This window comes from Pantherophis guttatus, chromosome 13 (assembly GCF_059756535.1).
Source record: "Pantherophis guttatus breed Tessera chromosome 13, ASM5975653v1, whole genome shotgun sequence".
NCBI lineage: Eukaryota > Metazoa > Chordata > Lepidosauria > Squamata > Colubridae > Pantherophis > Pantherophis guttatus.
The window spans coordinates 3238045-3258323 of record NC_142075.1 but is presented as its reverse complement, the minus strand read 5'-3'; the positions used below and the strand labels follow the sequence as shown (position 1 = coordinate 3258323).

At 45.1% G+C, this 20279-nt stretch overlaps 1 protein-coding gene across 16 annotated transcripts in view; it reads left to right on the top strand.

The window, feature by feature from the left end:
* Positions 1 to 18812: 18812 nt before the first annotated feature.
* Positions 18813 to 20279, top strand: part of FRMD5 (FERM domain containing 5) — a 105556-nt gene continuing 104089 nt past the window's right edge. For 4 of the 16 annotated variants that reach the window (XM_060694730.2, XM_060694733.2, XM_060694729.2 and 1 more), the window contains exon 1: positions 18966 to 19274. In XM_060694730.2, coding sequence (XP_060550713.1) covers positions 19173 to 19274 — 102 coding nt within the window. In that variant the 5' untranslated portion in view covers positions 18966 to 19172. Of the gene's footprint in view, positions 19275 to 20279 lie in introns of all 16 variants that reach the window. The other 12 variants (XM_087877891.1, XM_087877885.1, XM_087877890.1 and 9 more) reach the window with 9 other exon arrangements.

The following is a 20279-nucleotide window of genomic DNA, read 5'->3' as shown; positions in this document are numbered from 1 at the left end:
ATTTGCGCCGGTCCGGGCGTACATGTAGGCACCCGGGTTATCTGGACGATTATTGTACTATCTAAAGGGGGAGGAGTGTTACAATCTGATGCGCGGTCGCCCAGCAACGGGAGGCTTTCCTGATCGGCTGAGCTGATAGCTCGGCCGGCGGGAGGTGTGAATGTTTTAAAGTGTTCTATTGGCCGCGCGAGCCCAGCTGCAATATAAATAGCGGCTGCGCGCGACCGATGTCAGGTTACATATTTTTAACCCTTGTGTTGTTGCTGGAATAAACCGTGTTGCTTATCTTGGTCTCTTATCCGCCGTTCTCAATTCAGAACAGGCGTGAGCTTAAATGGACTCCAGAGGATGGTAGAGGACAGGAAGGCCTGGAGGGAGGTTGTCCATGGGGTTACGATGGGTCAGACACAACTTCGCAACTAACAAAAACAAATGGGGTTTTCATGGCAAAGATACTGGAGTAGGTTGCCATTTCCTTCTCCAGTGGATCACGTTTTGTCAGAACTCTCTGCTATGACCTGTATGTCTTGGGTGGCCCTGCACAGCAGAGCTCATAGCTTCATTGGGCTATGCAAGCCCCTTCGCCATGACAAGGCAGTAATCCATGAAGGGGTCTCAAAGGGTAAGACTTAATAAACCCCTCTGTCAATATCCAGATATGTACCTGTATATATAATTTATTTAATATAATTTAATATAATCATTTGAAAAATATATGGAATAAATATACCTAAATTAATAAATTTAGTCCAACAATAAAATAATTAGTTTTTAATAAATACCTGCCTATTGCAATAATTTCTAATGATTAACAGAATATCCAACAGTCCAAATCCAGTAATCAAATGGATCCATGTTGGAATCCGAGTATGACCTTTAGAAATAAATATATCATTTTTCAAAAATAAAATGGCAGAAGATAAGAGTTCTAAATAAACAACAAATGACAAAAGAAAAAGCAGGCATCCTTTTACAGTATAAAAACAGATGAAAAAAAGAAAAAGAAAACTAGATGAAAAAAATAGGGCTGCCTGCAGCCCCACATCTTTTAAGAAATTCAAATTTAGGCAAGAAACTACCTTATACTGCCTTGGTAGTACAGTGGTTTAATGCACCCTGTTATTAACACAGCTGCCTGCAATTTCTGCAGGTTCGAATCTTACCAGGCTCAAGGTTGACTCAGCCTTCCATCCTTTCTAAGGTAGGTAAAATGAGGACCCAGTTTGTGGGGGCAATAAGCTGACTTTGTATAAATATACAAAAGGATGAAGGCTATTGCTTAACGCACTGTAATCCGCCCTGAGTCTCCGGAGAAGGGCGGCATATAAATCAAAATAAAATAAAATAAAATAAAATAAAATAAAATAAAATAAAATAAAATAAAATAAAATAAAATAAAATAAAATAAAATAAAATAAAATAAATAAATAAATAAATAAATAAATAAATAAATAAATAAATAAATAAATAAATAAATACATAATGTTTTTTTTCAACAAGGTAGGATGCTCTATGATCCTGCATAGATACTACAATTATATTTCTTGGTGTTTCTTTCCCCAGTATAAGTAATATGAATTATTATTATAGAGGAGTGCACAGTCAGCCAGATGTTTAGATGGGATTTGGCATTTGTTTTTTACTTTTATCAAGGCCTTCCCAAGGACCCTGGCACAGGCAGATGTTGCTGATGGGGTTAAAGGTATCTTCGCAGGATGTAAAATGTTCCAAATAAAGCTGCCTTTTGCAATTGACCGGTTGTGGTTTTGTTAATGCTGATGGCATTCAAATAGTGCTCCAGTTGTTTTGGGATTGCAACCAAAGCACCCGTAGTTATAGACACTATCTTTACTTTCTTTTGCCACATTATTCTTTCTCCATTTGCAAGTATTTCGTGATTTTCTCCAGTTCTTTCTCTCCTCCTCTGCTCTTTCTGGTACTGCCCCATCCACTGTCCAGACTTTTTTGTCTTTCTTATCAACAATTGTGAAGTCTGGACTGTTATGTGGCAGGAGCTTGTCTCTTTGACTTCCTTATTATTTCATTTATTATTTCAGCCTTGAGGTCACCCAACTCCATAGCAATTCTTGGCAGCTTTCCGATAAAAATGAAAAGAAAATAAGATACACCAAGAAAAAAGAAAGTAATTGACTGGAAGCCAGGGAGGTAAGGGCAAGAAAACCACAACCAGGCCTTTAAGGGACTGGTAAGATCCCAGAGAGTTGGTCTCCTCCGGGTCCCGTCAGCTAAACAATGCCGGCTGGCAGGCCCGCAGGGGAGGGCCTTCTCTGTGGCTGCCCCAGCTCTCTGGAACCAGTTACCTCCTGAGGTCCAGACCATCCCCACCCTATTGGCCTTCCGAAAAGCGGTGAAGACCTGGCTTTTCCGGCAGGCTTGGGGCCGTTGATCTCACTGTTGCGATCTGGCGAGATCCGGCCATGAATGGTGTGAATAGGTTTTAATTGTTTTTAATGGTTTAACTTTTAATGTTTTATATATGGTTTTTAAATGCATTGTAAGCCGCCTTGAGTCTTCGGAGAAAGGCGGCATACAAGTTGAACAAATATATAAATAAATAAATAATAGTCTAAGAAAGTTAAAATGGTGGGAGCCAATAGAGATAGCATTTCAGAGGCAGAAGCACCACCAAGAAGAGTCGTTTCCTAATTCCCACAAGATGTTAACTGCTTAATTGACAGGTGGAGTAGTGTGCCCACTCTTGGTGACCTTACTTAATGAATGGAAACTCATGATGCAGACATGATCTTGGAAGCACTGAACAAACTCTTTCAAAGATTCTGGAGCACTAGGAAACTACCGGAGGGCTGGAAAAGAGATGATGTGGTTCGCATTTTCAAAAAAGGGGAAAAAATGAACTCAGAAAACTACAGACCAATCAACCAATCAACCTGACATCAATATTTGGAAACATCCTGGAAAAGACAACCAGCCAACAAGATCTTCAAACACCCAAAAAACAAGCAAAACTATTTCTGGAAGTCAACATAAGTCTGTCAAAAATAGACAATGCCAGACAAACCTTATTGCGTTCTTTGACAAAGTGACTAAATTAGTGGACCAGCAAAATGTTGTGGACATAATGTATTTGGAATTCAGAAAGGCATTGGACAAAATAGACCACAGCCTACTTCTTGATAAGATAGAAAAAATGTGAGCTAAACAGCATCACCACCAGATGGATTTGTAACTGGCTGACCAACCACACTCAGTGTGTCGTCCTCGATGAAACTACATTGACATGGAGGGAAGCAAGCAGTGGGTCTTGGGCCCAGTACTCTTCCAACATTTTCTTAAACAATTTAGATGAGGAGAAAGAAAAGGGAACTCATCAGATTTGCAGATGACACCAAGGTGATGGTGGTGGGAATAGCCAACACTTTAAAAGATAGGTTCAAGATCCAGAAGCATCTCTACAGACTTGAATGCTGGGTCATGTGCAACAAAATGAAATTCGGTGAGAAGAAAAATAAGGTTACACAGGCAATAAAAACCAAATACACAGGTGTGGAATGATCAGCTAGCTGCGTGCGTGCGTGCACCAGTTTTCAGCACTGCTGCGTGCACGAAGGACATCTGATCATCACATGCGCATGCGTGCCAGAAACCTGGAAGACAAACAGGCAAGGCGGTGCATGCCAGGTGAAATGGCTTTGCATGCCACTTTGGGCACAGGTGCCATAGGTTTGCCATCACAGGTATAGGGTCTCCTACTTGAGCATATGGTTGGATTATAATACCTCTAAGGTTCCATCCAACTCTGTTATTCTGGAAGATTTTAAAAAAATATCCCACAACTTTGACATAATTCAGTCTTCTACATCTAAAGATGTAATTGTTGATTTGCTTAATCTGCTCTTAAGGAAATCTTGTATGGATAATCTGAACTGCCATTGTTTTATGTTGATACATGAAAAACACCCTATGTGACTATTTCAAGCCTTAGCTGAAATACTTCAAAAGAGGAATGTGTGCCTTTCTCCAAACCACATGAAGGGCTTGGTATTCATCTTTCATATAATTATCATATTACATAATATATGCAAATTTTGATTTGTATTGTATTAACCAATGCCCTTGCTTGGTATGATCTGTGTATGAATAAGCATCTTTTCTATTCCATCCGGTGAGTCATTTCTATAGAGGTTGAGCATCACTGCGTGGAGGAAAGAAACGGGTGGGACCATGCACAGGACTTTACGGCCTCCTAGCCATGTTCTTGAAGAGTTGCAGGCAGACTGGACCACAGAGCCCTCCAGCCCTCTGTAGTCTTCCTCCACGAGATGAATAATATGCTAGATGCTAATGTTTTCACTGTGATAAGTAAAGAGCAGTGGGGAAAACCAGATTTAAACATTCCAATAATTCATGTTTACTGTATGGCTTGAAGTTGGGAGCCCAGGACTAGTAAGTGATTTGGACAATCGTATAAAACCACAATGCACATTTTTTAAACTGTAAAGTGTACACTGTGGTTTTAACTGGTTAGCCAGTCATTCCTTATGAGTGGTCATTGCCCTCTTTTAATGCCCAATTACTTGAGTTCCAAATTAGTCAGTGTGAATGGAGACATCTCTGCCAAGCTGTTCCCTTTCAGAATGAGCAATGTGATTCAGGAAAGGAATACAAAATTGTAAGCAAAAGGTATTAAAGGCACAGGGAGAAAGAATAAAAGGGAACAAAGCCTAGATTTGCTATGCTTCTTGGAACCTCTCAGCCCTCACAAACCATTCTTGCTTCCACCAAATCTGTCCACTGTTTTGTATGCTTCTCCCCAAAACCCGCCTCTCTTTCTGAGGATGCTGCCAACTAGACCTGGCTGGTCCCTTTACTCTCCTTCCATACTGGGATATCAATATGACCAGGCCATCAAAACTCCCACTTTTGAACTGCCACTCCTGGCTCATCACTCTTTTCTTCTTCCCTTCCAGTTTTACTACATTTTTCTTAAGTATTCCAAGTACTCAATTTCTTCTTACCTGCTTCCTGACAGACCTGGCTCCCTTTTCCTTTCCAAGCATGACTGCCTTGGTTTTTGAGAGCCCACTTTGCACCCCGTCTCTGTTGTGGCTCCGTCCTCCGAGCCTATCTTATCGGAGGAAGAAGGCTCCGAACATGAAGGAGAGGAGCCGGCCATGCCTCCCTCTCCAGGCCCCTCCTCTCTGGCAATGCCTCAGGTGTCTGCTGAGGAAGAGGAGATTGACCAGGAGCCAGGTGTCTCCGATGACAGCGATGGGGGTGATAAGTCGTTCCTGGATCGACGCCAACGAAGGCGAGATAAACGTTTGCAGCAGATGAGAAGGCGTGCCAGGGATTAAGCTGAGTCACTGGACCACACCCCACAGCACATTCATATCCCAACCAACAGGCTTAACATCCCCACTCACATTCCTTACATATTTATCCATAAATACGTTAAATAAGCCAGAGGACAGCACACATCCTTCCCTCGTCTCTTCTTATTCTCAGACATGCTTCACTTCCTCCATCATGTTTGGCTTCACGCAAGAGATTGCAGAATTCAAGCCTATTCACTTTATCACACACTCTCTTATTTCTGAAGCCAGTGAAGAAGAGGAAAACTGATCTAACAGTTTAGACTTTTCTCCCAAGAACTGAAAAGCCAGAAAGTTTTACATTAATCAGTTTCAATCTTTGAAATTTTTGCACTCAATTGTAAGGATGACAATAAAGGCTATTTCCAAAATGAGCAAGTTAATAGAAGTATTTCACCCCTTTATATTATTTCGCTACCTGAAACTGGTAAGACAGGAGGGAAATTTTTTATTTATATCCCACCTTTATTATTTTTTATAGATAACTCAAGTTGCAAACATACATAACTCTTTTCCTCTTCCTATTTTCCCCCCAACAAAACCCTTTGAGGCGCTTTGGGCTAAGAGAGAGAGAGACTAGCCCAGCCGGCTTTTGTGCCTAAGGCGGGTCTGAACTTACAGCCTCCTGGTTTCTAGCCTGCTGCTGTAACCACTAGGCCGAACTGGCTCTTATAATTCTCAGAATCAAAGATGTCTGGCTAATGAATGCCGTCGTGTCTCAGAAAGCCATAATGTGCCTTGATTTAGCTTAGCCCAATGTGGCAACTCAATTCTTGCAAACTGGTTTGCATCTTAGCGTGATTGATACATTAAAAATGGTTAAATAAACCCTGGCTAATAGGGGGTTTCATTGTATGTAAGGAATTACTACATCTCTATAAAAATACACAATACCAAGAATAAAAGCCTTCTTTAAAAGTATTTGGGTAAATATTAGAGGAAAAAGAAATGGCTTTGCTATAGGTGTGTATTACAGACCACTGAACTAACAGAGGAAATAGATGGATTAGCATAAGTTTATCACTTAGCTGAGAGGTGCAGAAAACACACCACAGTAGAAATGGGGGACTTTAACTACCTTGTCATCAACCAGCATGAGCCAGCCAAAAAAGCCAATGCAGTCCTAGGCTACATCAGCAGAGGAATAGCATCAAGATTACGAGAAGTGAGAGTATCCCTTTATACTGCACTAGTGAGGCCACAATTGGAATAGTGCATCCAGTTCTGGTCATCATGACACATAATCCTAGAAAGTGTGCAGACAAGAACAACAAAGATGATAAGGGAACTGGAGTGCTAGAGCAGCGGTCACCAACTGGTGGTCCGTGAGAAAATTTTGGTGGTCCGCAGAAAAATTATTTGCATTTTTTATATTGCACTAAATCAGGGGTCCTCAAAGTACGGCCCCTGGGATGGATATGTGTAATGAACGTTTGTATTGCTGCAGAGAGTCTCCTCTTTCTGGGTCTTTTTATTTGGGTCAGAGTGGGGCAGAAATTACGACTTGGCTGCTTCAGCCTCCTGGTGCGGGGCTTTGGGCAAAGGCTGGAGGGAAGTGCCGCTGGTGGCAAAGAGCCGGAGGACTTTGTTCCAGTGGGACAGCATCATGGCCTGGAACCGGCTGACCATCTCAGCCCACTGAGCCTCCAGGCGCCGGTACCTGGCCTTGCACTCCCGCAGGTCTTCCCTCTGCTTTCCAAGCTGACAATAGCCTATGCTCGTAGTCCTCAGTGAGGTGCTTCTGCTGAGCCTCCTTCTTGGTCAGATCCAATTTGAACTGAGCTGTTTTGCCAACTCTTTCTCGTGGTGGCTGCTTAGCTCCAACAACTGCTTCCCGTTGGGGCCCTAAGGAGCCTGGGTGGGGAGGCGAGGAGTGGCTGGGAGGGGAGGGGCGAGCAGAGGCTGACCAGATACCCCTTGATGTGAGTGACATTGAGTTGGCCACGCCCTCCCAGTCACATGACCACCTAGCCACGCCCACCCAACCAGTCATTAGGCAGATCATATTAGTGGTCCGTGGAATTTAAAATTATGAATGTAGTGGTCCCTGAGGTCCAAAAGATTGAGGGGCTGTCACAGAGAAGTGGGGGTGATCTCTTCTCCAAAGCACTGGGGGGCAGCACAAGAAGCAATGGGTGGAAGCTCATTAAAGAGAGATCCAACCTGGAACTAAGGAGAAATTTCCTGGAATGGCTGGCCTCCAGAGGTTGTGTGTGCTCCATCACTGGACAACCATTTTCCCTAGATGGTATAAGGTCTCCTGCTTGAGCAGGGGGTTGGACTAGAAGACCTCCAAGGCCCCTTCCAGTGCTACGATTCCATGATTCCATACAGCACATTATTGCAGTCACAGCACAGATACATTTATTGTACTATTTTCAATATATTAAATCTGGCATGACAAATACTACTTCGGCTAGATGACCTAAACATTCTCCGAGGTTTAATCTTTTTCCAGTTGGAGGAAGAGAATTTAGAAACAAGAATTTCTTTTACTGGGGAATTGTTCCATTGCTCAGGAGGACCACAGCATCTGCCTTTTTATTTGTTCCCCATTTCTAACATTCATTGTATTTTATGGGATGGTCCTTTGTAGCATTGAATGTTAAAGGTTGTCACCTCCAGCAGATGCATCAGAGTCAATCAAGCTAAGCTAGAATCAGGGCCGGATTTAGATGAAAAGAGGCCCTAGGCTATTCCACTTATGAGGCCCTTTCACCAGTGGTGGGATTCAATTTTTTTAACAACAGGTTCTGTGGGTGTGGCTTAGTTGGGGGTGTGGCTTGGCAATCATGTGACAGGGTGGGCGCGGCTAGCTGGTCACGTGACTGTGTAGGTGTGGCTAGCTCGTCATGTGACCAGGTGGGCGTGGCTATGTGCATAGGGACTACTCAGAGGGCTGAAAAAAGTCATTTCTGACTGGGCCTCGCACTTTTGACCGGTCCTCACACTTATGACCATCCTCACATTTATGCCCGTGCAGCATTCTTAACAACCATGTCACTCATTTCACAACTGCTTCTCTTCACCATGGTGACAAGATAGGGCAAAAACGTAAAATGTGAGGACAGTCGTAAGTTCGAGGACTGGTCAAAAGTGTGAGGATCAGTCAAAAATAATTTTTTCAGCCCTCTGAGTAGTCCATATGCATAAAAGGATACAGCAATAGAGAGGGATGAAGGAAGGGAAATTAGAGTAGGAGGGAGGATAAGAGAGGGAGGAAGAGAGGAGGAGAAGGAGAAAGGAAGAGGAAGTAGGGAGGAGAAGAAGAGGGGGAGGAAGAGAAAGTAAGAAGGAAAGAAAAGAGAGAGGTGGTAGGTTTGAGGAAAAAGATTGCTGTACAATAAAAAAGATGAAAGGGAAGAAAGCCAACCCCAAACAAATATAAAGATATTAAGATAAAGAATGAATTGTTAAACTTTAAAGAATAAAAGAGAACAAATATGAATAAATAACAATAATTAGAAACACACATACAAACATACAATGTATTTTCTTTGAACAGAGTATTTGGCCGGTTCACAAATTTAAACAGTGTTTAGTCATTTCAATTAAATTTACAATTTCTATATTTCCTTTTTGCCACATTTATTCCTCATCTATTTTTGTAAAAAAACAATATTACCCTTCATCCTCATCTCTAATCTTAATCAAGTTCAATTTTTCCCTTCTATTCTATATTATACCCCTTCCCGTTGTCATCTATTTTTATATCCATCCTCACATTGTTTAATTATGTAATTATGTAATACAGTTGTTTAATACAAATTCAACATTTTAATATAAATCAATTAGTTATATACCTTTTTTGTATATTAATCAATATGAACATGAATATTCCAATTATTTCCATGCAATCCAATTTCTTACAAATCCATTAATTATATTTACCAATAATAATAAACCAAATAATTTCCCCCATATATTCCTCCAAACCACAACTTAACCATTTCTGCTTTCAGAAATATACGATTAATAGTATCTCAATTATTACAATTCCCTAGTTAAATAGAGCTTTTTTTCTTTTGTTTTAAAATCCTGAACTCTCCTCTTTTTCCCTAAATTTCCCATTGTTTGCACCTACCTTTTTTGGTGAGGAAAAAGAAAAGAATTCTGCCTGCCTAATTTTCCAACCTTGCAGCAACAGCAAAGCAGTTTCAGTTTCGTTTCTCAGCATAGCTAGGGGAAAAAAAATCAGCACTCTTTGCAAGGAAGCAGAAGAGCCCTGAGCAAAACAGCTGAGACAAATCAGCTGAGAGCTGGGAGGCCAATTAGCCTATGCTGAAGCTCCGTGGGCCAATAAAATTACAAAAAAACCACCGAACCCTTTGTTAAATTGCTGGCTCCCCCGCCCCTCGCCCACCACTATTTATTGGCAATAAATAGTGGTGCGGAGGGGCGGGGCAAGCCAGCAATTTAACAAACGGTTGGGCTGCACCACTGGCTCTAGGGCGGCCCTTTGAAGCCCCGAGGCAAGAATTTGAAGTTTTTTTTTCCTCTAGCCATGCGGAGGGGCGGGGCAAGCCAGCAATAGATTGGGAGTGGGCGGGGTAAGCGAACAGCCGGTGATCCAACAGAGCAGAGAGTGAGGGTGAGTGAAGGTGTGGAAGCTGCTTTCTCCATCCTGCTCTCTTGCGTCCGGAGCCAGTGGGGAACCACGTGGCAGCCCACGTGGATCCCAGGCAGCGGAACTCAGGCTAGGGAAGGGGTGGGCAATTGTGGCTCTTTTACAACCTGTGGCCTTCAACTCCCAGAATTCCCGAGACAGCCAAGCTGTCTCAGGAATTCTGGAAGTTGAAGTCCACAGGTTGTAAAAGAGCCACAATTGCCTACCCCTGGCTACGGTAGGCTGGCGCCACGCGGGTGGGAGGCGAGGGGCGGGCGAGCCAGCAATTTAACAAACGGTTCGGGGGCCAATAAATTATAAAAAAACACCGAACCGTTTGTTAAATTGCTGGCTTGCCCGCCCCATTTATTGGAAATAAATAATAGTGCGGATTGGCGGGGCAAGCCAGCAATTTAACAAAGGCTTCGGCCGAACCCCCTAGAACCCCCAGAATCCCACCACTGTGTAGGCCCCTCTTGATCTTGAGGCCCTAGGCTAAGGTGACCAGACGTCCCGCTTTTGGCAGGACAGTCCCGCTTTTGAGCAATTTGTCCCGCGTCCCGCGGCGTTTCAAAAAAGTCCCGATTTTTCTTGAGCCCCAGCTGATGGCTAGAAGAAAAAAAAACTGTTTAAACTCTTGCCCGGGGCTTCAAAGGGCCGCCCTACAGGCAATCAGTGTAAAGCAGTTTTTTTTCCCCCTAGCTAAGCTTCAGAAACGAAACCGAAACCAGGGTCTTTGGTGCAGCGTGACAAAATGAGGCAGAGAGAGATTTATTTTTATTTTTATTTTTCCTCCCCAAAAAAGGTAGGTGAAAAACTGCAAACAATGGGAAATTTAGGAGGAGAGTTCAAGATTTTAAAACACAAAGGAAAAAAAGCTGTATTTAACTAGGGAATTGTAATAATTGAGATACTATTAATTGTATATTGTGTTGAAAGCAGAAATGGTTAAGTTGTGGTTCGGAGGAATATATGGGAGAAATTATTTGGTTTATTATTATTGGTAAATATAATTAATGGATTTGTAAGAAATTGGATTGCATGGAAATAATTGGAATATTCATGTTCATATTGATTAATATACAAAAAAGATAGTTTTATAACTAATTGATTTATATTAAAATGTTGAATTTGTATTAAACAACTGTATTACATAATTACATAATTAAACAATGTGAGGATGGATATAAAAATAGATGACAATGGGAAGGGGTATAATATAGAATAGAAGGGAAAAATTGAATTTGATTAAGATTAGAGATGAGGATGAAGGGTAATATTGGTTTTTTTAAAAAATAGATGAGGAATAAATATGGCAAAAAGGAAATATAGAAATTGTAAATTTAATTGAAATGACTAAACGCTGTTTAAATTTGTGAACCAGCCAAATATTCTGTTCAAAGAAAATACATTGTATGTTTGTATGTGTGTTTCTAATTATTGCTATTTATTCATATTTGTTCTCTTTTATTCTTTAAAGTTTAACAATTCATTCTTTATCTTAATATCTTTATATTTGCTTGGGGTTGGCTTTCTTCCCTTTCATCTTTTTTATTGTACAGCAATCTTTCTCCTCAAACCTACCACCTCTATCTTTTCTTTCCTTCTTACTTTCTCTTCCCCCCACCCTCTTTTTCTCCTCCCTACTTCCTCTTTCTTTCTCCTTCTCCTCCTCTCTTCCTCCCTCTCTTACCCTCACTCCTACTCTAATTTCCATTCCTTCATCCCTCTCTATTGCTGTAATCCTTTAATGCATATGGACTACTCAGAGGGCTGAAAAAGTTATTTTTGACTGGTCCTCACACTTTTGACCAGTCCTCGAACTTATGACTGTCCTCACATTTTACATTTTTGCCCTATCTTGTCATCATGGTGAAGAGAAGCAGTTGTGAAATGAGTGACATGGTTGTTAAGAATGCTGCATGGGCATAAATGTGAGGATGGTCATAAGTGTGAGGACCAGTCAAAAGTGCGAGGACCTGTCAGAAATGACTTTTTTCAGCTCTCTGGTTAGTCCTTTTGTGCATATGGACTACTCAGAGGGCTGAAAAAGTTATTTTTGACTGGTCCTCACACTTCTGACCAGTCCTCGAACTTACGACTGTCCTCACATTTTACATTTTTGCCCTATCTTGTCACCATGTTGAAGAGAAGCAGTTGTGAAATGAGTGACATGGTTGTTAAGAATGCTGCACGGGCATAAATGTGAGGATGGTCATAAGTGTGAGGACCAGTCAAAAGTGTGAGGACCTGTCAGAAATGACTTTTTTCAGCCCTCTGAGTAGTCCCTATACACATAGCCATGGCCACCCGGTCACATGACCAGGTAGCCACGCCCACCCAGTCACATGGCCTCCAAGCCACGCCCACACAATAAGCCACACCCACAATGGTGTCCTTCTTACCAATGTTAAAATCTGTTCACCTTACCCTATAGACATAGCCATGGCCACCCGGTCACATGACCAGCTAGCCACGCCCACCCAGTCACATGACCAGCTAGCCACGCCCACAAAATAAGCCACGCCCACAATGTCCCTCTTTACCAATGTTAAAATCTGGTCACCTTACCCTATAGACATAGCCATGGCCACCCGGTCACATGACCAGCTAGCCACGCCCACCCAGTCACATGACCAGCTAGCCACGCCCACAAAATAAGCCACGCCCACAATGTCCCTCTTTACCAATGTTAAAATCTGGTCACCTTACCCTAGGCTGAAGCCTAGTTAGCCTATAGGAAAATCCGGCCCTGGCTGGAATGATGGCATTGCAGCATGAAATGGATGCCCCCCCCCCCGGCCTACTCATGTCCGGCTGCTGTCTTCAGAAGGTGCAACATTTATTTATTTATTTATTTATTGGTTCGATTTATATGCTGCCCTTCTCCGGAGACCCAGGGCGGCTTACAATGCATTAAGCAATAGCCATCATACTTTTGTATATACCTGCTTAGTAGGGCTTTCGGCCCCCCCTAAGCAGTGTTCTTTTTTATACAAAGTCAGTTTATTGCCCCCCCAATCCGGGTCTTCATTTTACCTACCTCAAAAGGATGGAAGGCTGAGTCAACCTTGAGCCTGGTGAGATTCGAACTTGCAATAATTGCAGGCAGCTGGTGCTATTTAACAGTGCTTTAATCTGCTGTGCCACCAAGGCTCTTTCTTTGAGTGCTGAGGCCCATTTCACCCCTAGTTTGCAGTCACTCATAGTCTGCAGTTCAGTACCGACAAGTTAAGTAATCTTTCAAAAAGATGGTAACTGAAATGGCACTTTTTTGGTTTTGTTTTGCAAAAGACTCACTGCTACGTTTCCTAATGAGAAGCAGCTTTTATGAAAAGGCCACGTGGGAAAACCCATGGCATTCTAAGTGGCAAATTGCCTGGGATTTTGACTGGCAGATTCTTTTCCTATAAACGCTCTGCAGCAGATGGACAACCGTGTTTAATGTTTCCACAATAAGAGAGATGCCATCTGAAGGGGAGGCCATTCTGCAGCTGAGAGCTCAATGGGGAAGTCACAGCAATGTCTCCAAGAGGCCCCACTGCAGGAAAATAGAAAGGATCCAGCTGTACTGAGGACCACTTTATCATCCTATGACACTGACCCCTCCAACTTGCATTTCCAATATTTGGTGGTGTTTCGCTCCTTAGCAATAAAAAAGAGATGGATAAAATAGCTGGAATCCATCTGTTGATGATGCAGTTTAACCCATCTTTTTCTATCTTACCAAGAAGTTGACTGTGGTCTACTTTATCAAATACCTTATTGAATTCCAAGTAAGAATTCACAACGTTTTGCTGGTCCACTCATTTACTTAGGAGCTTTGGTGGTGCAGTGGTTAGAATGCAGTATCGCAAGCTGACTCTGCCCACTGCCAAGAGTTTGATCCTGACCGACCCAGGGTTGACTCAGCCTTTCATCCTTCTGAGGTCAATAAAATGAGGATCCAGATTGTTGGGGGCAATATGCTGACATTTGTAAACTGCTCAGAGTGATGTAAAGCACTATGGAGTGGTATATAAGTCTAAGTGATATTTATTTTATTTATTTTATTTTATATTGGATTTCTATACCGCCCTTCTCCCTGAGGACTCAGGGCGGTGTACAGCCAGATTAAAAAACATGCAGAACAAATATTAAAAACAATTAAAAGATATATAAATTTGGCCCAATTAAAACTCATTTACCAATTAAAAACGTTTAAAACAGTTAAAAATTTCATCTTAAGCCAGCCCGGCTTGTTTAAATAAATGGGTTTTAAGGGCGCGACGGAAGGCACTGAGGTCTTGGATTCTCCTTATCTCTGGGGGGAGCTGATTCCAGAGGGTAGGAGCCCCCACAGAGAAGGCTCTCCCCCTGGGGGTCACCAGCCTACATTGTCTGGCTGATGGCACCCCGAGGAGGCCCTCTCTGTGGGAGCGCACGGGTCGATGGGAGGTCGTTGGTAGCAGCAGGCGGTCTCGAAGATAGCTAGGCCCTATGCCATGGAGCGCTTTAAAGGTGATAACCAACACCTTGAAGCGCATATTGCTGCTCATTTTGTAAAAAATATACTAAGATTTGTCTGGTATTATCTATTTTGGCAAATTCTAATAGGCTTCTAATAACCTTGCTTGCTTCTAGGTATTTGCAATTCATTGCTTGATTTATCTTTTCCAGGATCTTCTCATGTAAGGCTGATTGATCTGTAGTTTTCTGGAGTAATTCCTCCCCCCCCCTTGTTTATGATGGAAACCATATAAGCTCTTTTCCAGTCCTGTAGTAGTTTCCCTGTGCTCCAAGATCTTTAAAAGATATGGTTTAGTGGTTCTGAGATCCCATTTTTGTCTTTTTGATAAAAAATCTATGATTTTTTTAAATAGGTTGGATGATTTTTTCCTTTGGTGTAAAGGCAGATGCAAAGATTGAGTTAAGCAGTTCCATTTTCTCCCTGATGCCCGTTTCCTCCTTGATATCTTCTTCCAATAGTGGACCAATCATTTCCTTGACCACTTTTTTGTTTTTTTTATATGTTGAAAGAAGTTTTATTAATTATTGTTGACATTTGTTGCAATGATTAGTTCATTCTGAGTTTTAGCTTTTATTAAGACATTTTCTTTTGAACAACTGAAAACTTTTAACTGTACATTGTCAGTCCTAGGTTTCCCATTTTCCAGGGAAGAATTTGAAGGTGCTACAACTTCAGTCAGGGAAGATCCCGAATGGGTTGGTGCAAATGAGATCTTAATTAATTTGGATTTAAATTGTTCAAAGGAAACAGGCTTAACAAAAGAAGTGGAGATATATATATATACATACACACACGGACCATTGGGAACCAGGCGGTGCGAGTTATGAGTGAGTGTGTAAAGCTTCATTTGCACATATACAGAATTTGGTTGTGTGTGCAAAAACTATTTGCTGCCTTTGACCCTTTGCTTTTTCCTCTAGGTTGTTAACTTTTTTCTCAAGTGTTTCAATTCTTTTTTTTTTATTTGATTTATATGCCACCCTTCTCCGGAGACTCAGAGCGGCTTACAATGCGTTAAGCAATAGCCTTCATTCTTTTGTATATTTTATACAAAGTCAGCTTATTGCCCCCACAAACTGCGTCCTCAATTTACCTACCTTAGAAAGGATGGAAGGCTGAGTCAACCTTGAGCCTGGCGAGATACGAACCTGCAGTAATTGCAGGCAGCTGGTCTTAATAACAGGGTGCTTTAGACCACTGTACTACCAAGGCTCTTAATTTACATTTGGTACAGATTTAATTTGGATCTTCTGAGGGTACATACATGGGACATATTCTTGCAAATCAAAACATTGTTAGATTTTTTTTCATGACAATATGGGATTCCATGGGATTTTTAAAAATATAATTAAAGATTTTAAAATAGATTTTTTTATTTTTTGTTTAAATTAAAAACTTTATAAAGATGATATAAAATCTAATCTAATATAAATCTAATATAAAAATGTAAAGGTCTAAAATAAAAATATAAAACTCTAAATAAAAGTTTAACATTTATATAAAAATGTAAGAATTAAACTTACAAAATTCATGTTTACTTTTAAAAAATTAAAATTTATTTTAAAATAAATTTTAGAAACTATATATTTTTTTTTGAAAAAAATAAATTTAAATTTATATATAAAAATTAGTTTAGAAAATTATACCAATTTTTAAAAATTATAAAATTAAAAAGCATAACTTTTTAAAAGTTTAATTAAAATTTGGTTTTTAAAAATGAGAATGGCTATATGGACGGATTTAATCTTTTGTGGTTAAAGTTGGAGTAATACTTTTTTTAGCTCCTCTTGTGGCTGGTGTTGAAATCATTTGCAACATATACCAGACCTGGGAAACCCAAGTCACCCTAGCCCATATGAGACACTAATAGTCTATCAGCCAGTTCTGCCTTAGTTTGTTCAGCAGGAACAAACATCTGGGCCCCTGGAAGCCCCACTGTGCTGCCCAAGCCCTCCCTCTCCATACAGACGGACTGGATCAAGAGAAAAGATCCAGGCTCCCAAAATGGACATGGGAACCCAGAAATGCAAAGCTGCATGGAGTAAACAGCCACTCTGCCAGGCAAAAAGCACCCAGAAGGCCATCAACTCTGCTTCTCAACCCAAGTCAATCTCCCTGAAGCCTTCTCTACCTGGTTCTTCAAAGGATTTGATTGCTATCTCCCTCACCATGTTAGCTGCACGTTAGGCCAAGTGGGGTTTGATTGGGACAACGTTGGGACAGTTACTTCCTGTGATCTGGACTCCATGGTCCTGTTAATGCATCTCAAGAAAGCATTTGTCTTGTGGTATCTGCATCAGTGGTGGGGTGCCCCCGGTTCGCACCGGTTCTATAGAACTGGTAGTAAAACCGGCGGGAGGCTCCGCCCACCGACCCTACCGTCATCAGAATGCTTCTGCGCATGCACAGAAGAGTGCGCGCGCAGGCAGCCCCGTTGCAAACCGGTAGTAAAGGTAAGTAGAACCCACCCCTGATCTGCATCGCCCCTGTTGACTCACATTCAACTTTGATTTCTTATACAGATCCTTCTCATGTGAAGCAACCCCCATCACTTTGGGAGCAATATTCCAGTTTGCCCCCTAGACCTTTTTATTTCTCCTCTATATGTTCTAAAGTGTCAGCCACTCTTCCTGGTGCCAGCTCCTCTGAAAATACGATCATCTTCCCACAAACCCTTCAACAAAGTTATTTTTAAAAATATTGAATACAGTCCTCAGGTGGCAGTCTATTCAGTGACGATTATCAAGTCAGTGTCAACTCTTAGTGACTCCGGCCTTCTCCAGGATGATCTGACCCTTCAGGTCTACTCTCCAATTGAACTCTGAGCCATTTGTGAGTACTCTCTACGGTAGTATTTCAGCCGATTATGAATCCACCTAACATCCATATCATCCAACCCATATTGCACCAGTTTATTAAGGAGAATATCATTATTAAACATTACCCTTAAAAGCTTTGTTGAAGTCAAGGTGTATTATATCTAGGGCATCTCTATTAAGCTAATAGTTCTGTCCTCCTCCCACCCCCCAAAGAGAAAGATGATATGACTTGTTTGTAACAAGCCTTGGCTGTTGTTTGTTAATTGTTGCATTCCTATCCAAGAATTCACAAGCATAATTTTGACCATCTCTCCCAGGATCAGCTTGAGGTACACAGTTCTGTAATTTCCCTCCTTCCTCCCTTTTTTGAAGTTGGGGGTGACATTTGCTGTCCTGGAGTCATCTTGGATCTTGCCACTCTTCCAGGAGTTCACAGAGCTAAGTAAGAATTTAGGCGCTGCGAAAACCTCTGCTGGTTCCTTTGTGGCCTGGCATGCAGTGGAGGCGGCTCCGGAGCGCTTTCATTTCAACTAGTTCAAGGTTCTCATGCCTTCTGGTTGTCCTGCGCTCCCACTGGCCTTCTTTGGACCCTCCCCTGCTCCTCCCCATTGCCAGCAGCTTTATCTCCTCACTTCCCCTAAGCTGCTGCAATGGCCAAACTCCTCAAGCCCTTTGGATTCTCTGCCAATGAGGAAACTGGGGGCAGTTCCAGAAGGCAGTCTGGAATTCAGGTTCTCCAGGCAGAGCCACAATCCACAAAGCAGCCCATGTTGCTTCCAGGCCCCCCTCCTCCCCCCCAAAAAAACCCTGCCCCATGGACAGCATCACAAGCTGGACAGGCTTTTGTCCACCATGCTTTAGGCCATCCTGTACTAAGCAGGAGGTTGGGCTGGATGACCACTTGGGTCCTCAATTGTCTGGTTCTGACACAATTCTGCCACCTGTTTAGCTGCCTGAATACCTTTGCTACCTGCCACTTTCATCTACTGCTTACTGGCTCTGCTGAAAGTGCCAGGTGGTGATCAGCGGTTAAGTTGTAAGGCCAGGTGTAAAAGCGCTGCCGGCCCTTGAGACGATTCACGGGTCAGGACTTCCAGGCTGAGCTCCTGCGACGGGTGGGTCGGAAGAGGCCGTGGCGGGGGGGGGGCAGCGGCGGCGGCGTTTCTGAAGCCCCTGCCGGCATTTCAGCTGCACGTCTGAACTCGCCACTAGCAGGGCTGGCATCCCCGCCGCCCATGTAAGCGCTCCGGGTTTCCTGTGAGCCCCTCGGCGGCCGCTCCGCGTCCTCCGCGCCCTTGGCCCGGCTGCGGGCACCGCTCCCCGAGGCGCCCAGCCCCCCTCCCCGCGATCGGTTCCGCAGAGCGGCGCCTCCGAGACGGTCGCCCCGGCCGTGACCGAGCGAGAGGCTGCTGCCCCCGTCCCCCATTTCCTCGGGGGCGGCGCGTTCTGGCCCTGCAGGGGCCTCGGGGAAGGGGGGTCACCGCGGTAGCAGCTGCGGCAGCTTCCCAGGCGCCGCCGGAGAGCCCCCCCCCCCCAGCGGAGCGGAGCGGAGAGGAGCGGCACATTGGGTTGCGCGCGAGCTCGTCAGAGGCGGCGCCGGGCCCGGATTGGCCTCGGCGGCCGCGAACCCGCCAGCCTGGCTCTGCGCGGCGCAGCCCCCGCCCCTCCCCCCCCTCCCGCCCCCGAAAGCCGCGCCGCTCGCCGCCTGGCCGCCGCGCTCCCTCCGGCCGGGCTTTGTGCGAGGCGAGCCGAGGCGGGCGGCGGCGGCGGCAGCTGTGGCGGCGGCGGCGACACCCCCCCTCGCCCGCCAGGGAGCCCCCTGCTCCGGCCATGTGAAGGGAGCCGGCGCGGAGCCCCCGTCCGCCGCCGCTGCCCCGGCCAAGATGCTCAGCCGGCTGATGAGCGGCAGCAGCAGGAGCCTCGACCGCGACTACAGCTGCACCGTCCGCCTCCTCGACGACAACGAGTACTCGTGCACCATCCAGGTGGGGGCTGCGGCGCGGACGGGCTGCGGGGAGAGCCGGCGCCGGGGCCGGGAGCTCGGCGGGCGGGCGGGCTGCTCTCCGGGCCTGCCGCTCCGGGAAGCGCCGCGCCGGTGGCGGCCTGGCGACCGGCGGCCTCACGCAGGGAGCTCGGCGGGCGGGAGCCGGAACGGGCGGCCAGGCGGGGGTCCGGGGCTGCGGGCGCGGAGCCCGGCGGCGTTGCGTGGCGAAACGCGGCTGGGAAGAAACTCCTCTTCGGGAGGCGCGGCGGGGGGCGGGCCGGGGCATCTCCGCCGACCGAGCCCTCCCCGCAACCCCCGCCTGTGCGAAGCAGCGGTCACGTCGGAAGGCAGACGCCGTGGTCTCCGGGCGCCCCGCAGAGATGCTGCCGGGCTGGGTTCGGGGCTGCCGGCGAGGCTGAGCCCGGCGCGGCGCGGCTCGGCTCCGGAGCTCCGAGGCGCCTTTTCTGTGTCCTGCCTGAGACGGGCCGGCACTTGGGCGCGAAACCGCGGCGGGCTGTTGGGCCGGTTGCTAAGGGGCGGCGGCAGAAGCGGCGTTGGGGAGCGGGGCGGGCTGCGGGGCCACGGCCGTCTGCCTCCTGGGTCGCCGCTGCTTCTCCGGCCCCACCGCTCGCTGAGCGCGGAGAAGCGGCGGGTCCTGAGCGGGGCGGCGTTTCGCCTCTTAGCGGCGGGTCCTTGGCCGGCGCGCGTTGCGGCTGGCGGCTGGTCGGGCGTTTGGCGCCCCAACCAGGGCGATGAGGGGTGATTGGTGGCCCGTTGGAGAGAACGGCGGGCTTTACGTTTGGGGGGGGGATTCCTTTTAAGTACATTTCCCCCCAAGAAGGAAGCGCCTCTGCTAAAACGCCGCCCTTGGCTGGGCCCCGCGAATGTTCTGAGGGCCCAAATGAGGCTCCTGAGTCCAGGCTACTTGTGGCCTCAGCTCAATTGGCTCCGACAAGGAATCTGCCCCCTTCATGGTTCTGGGGGTGCTGCAGAAGAGCTCCTGGGA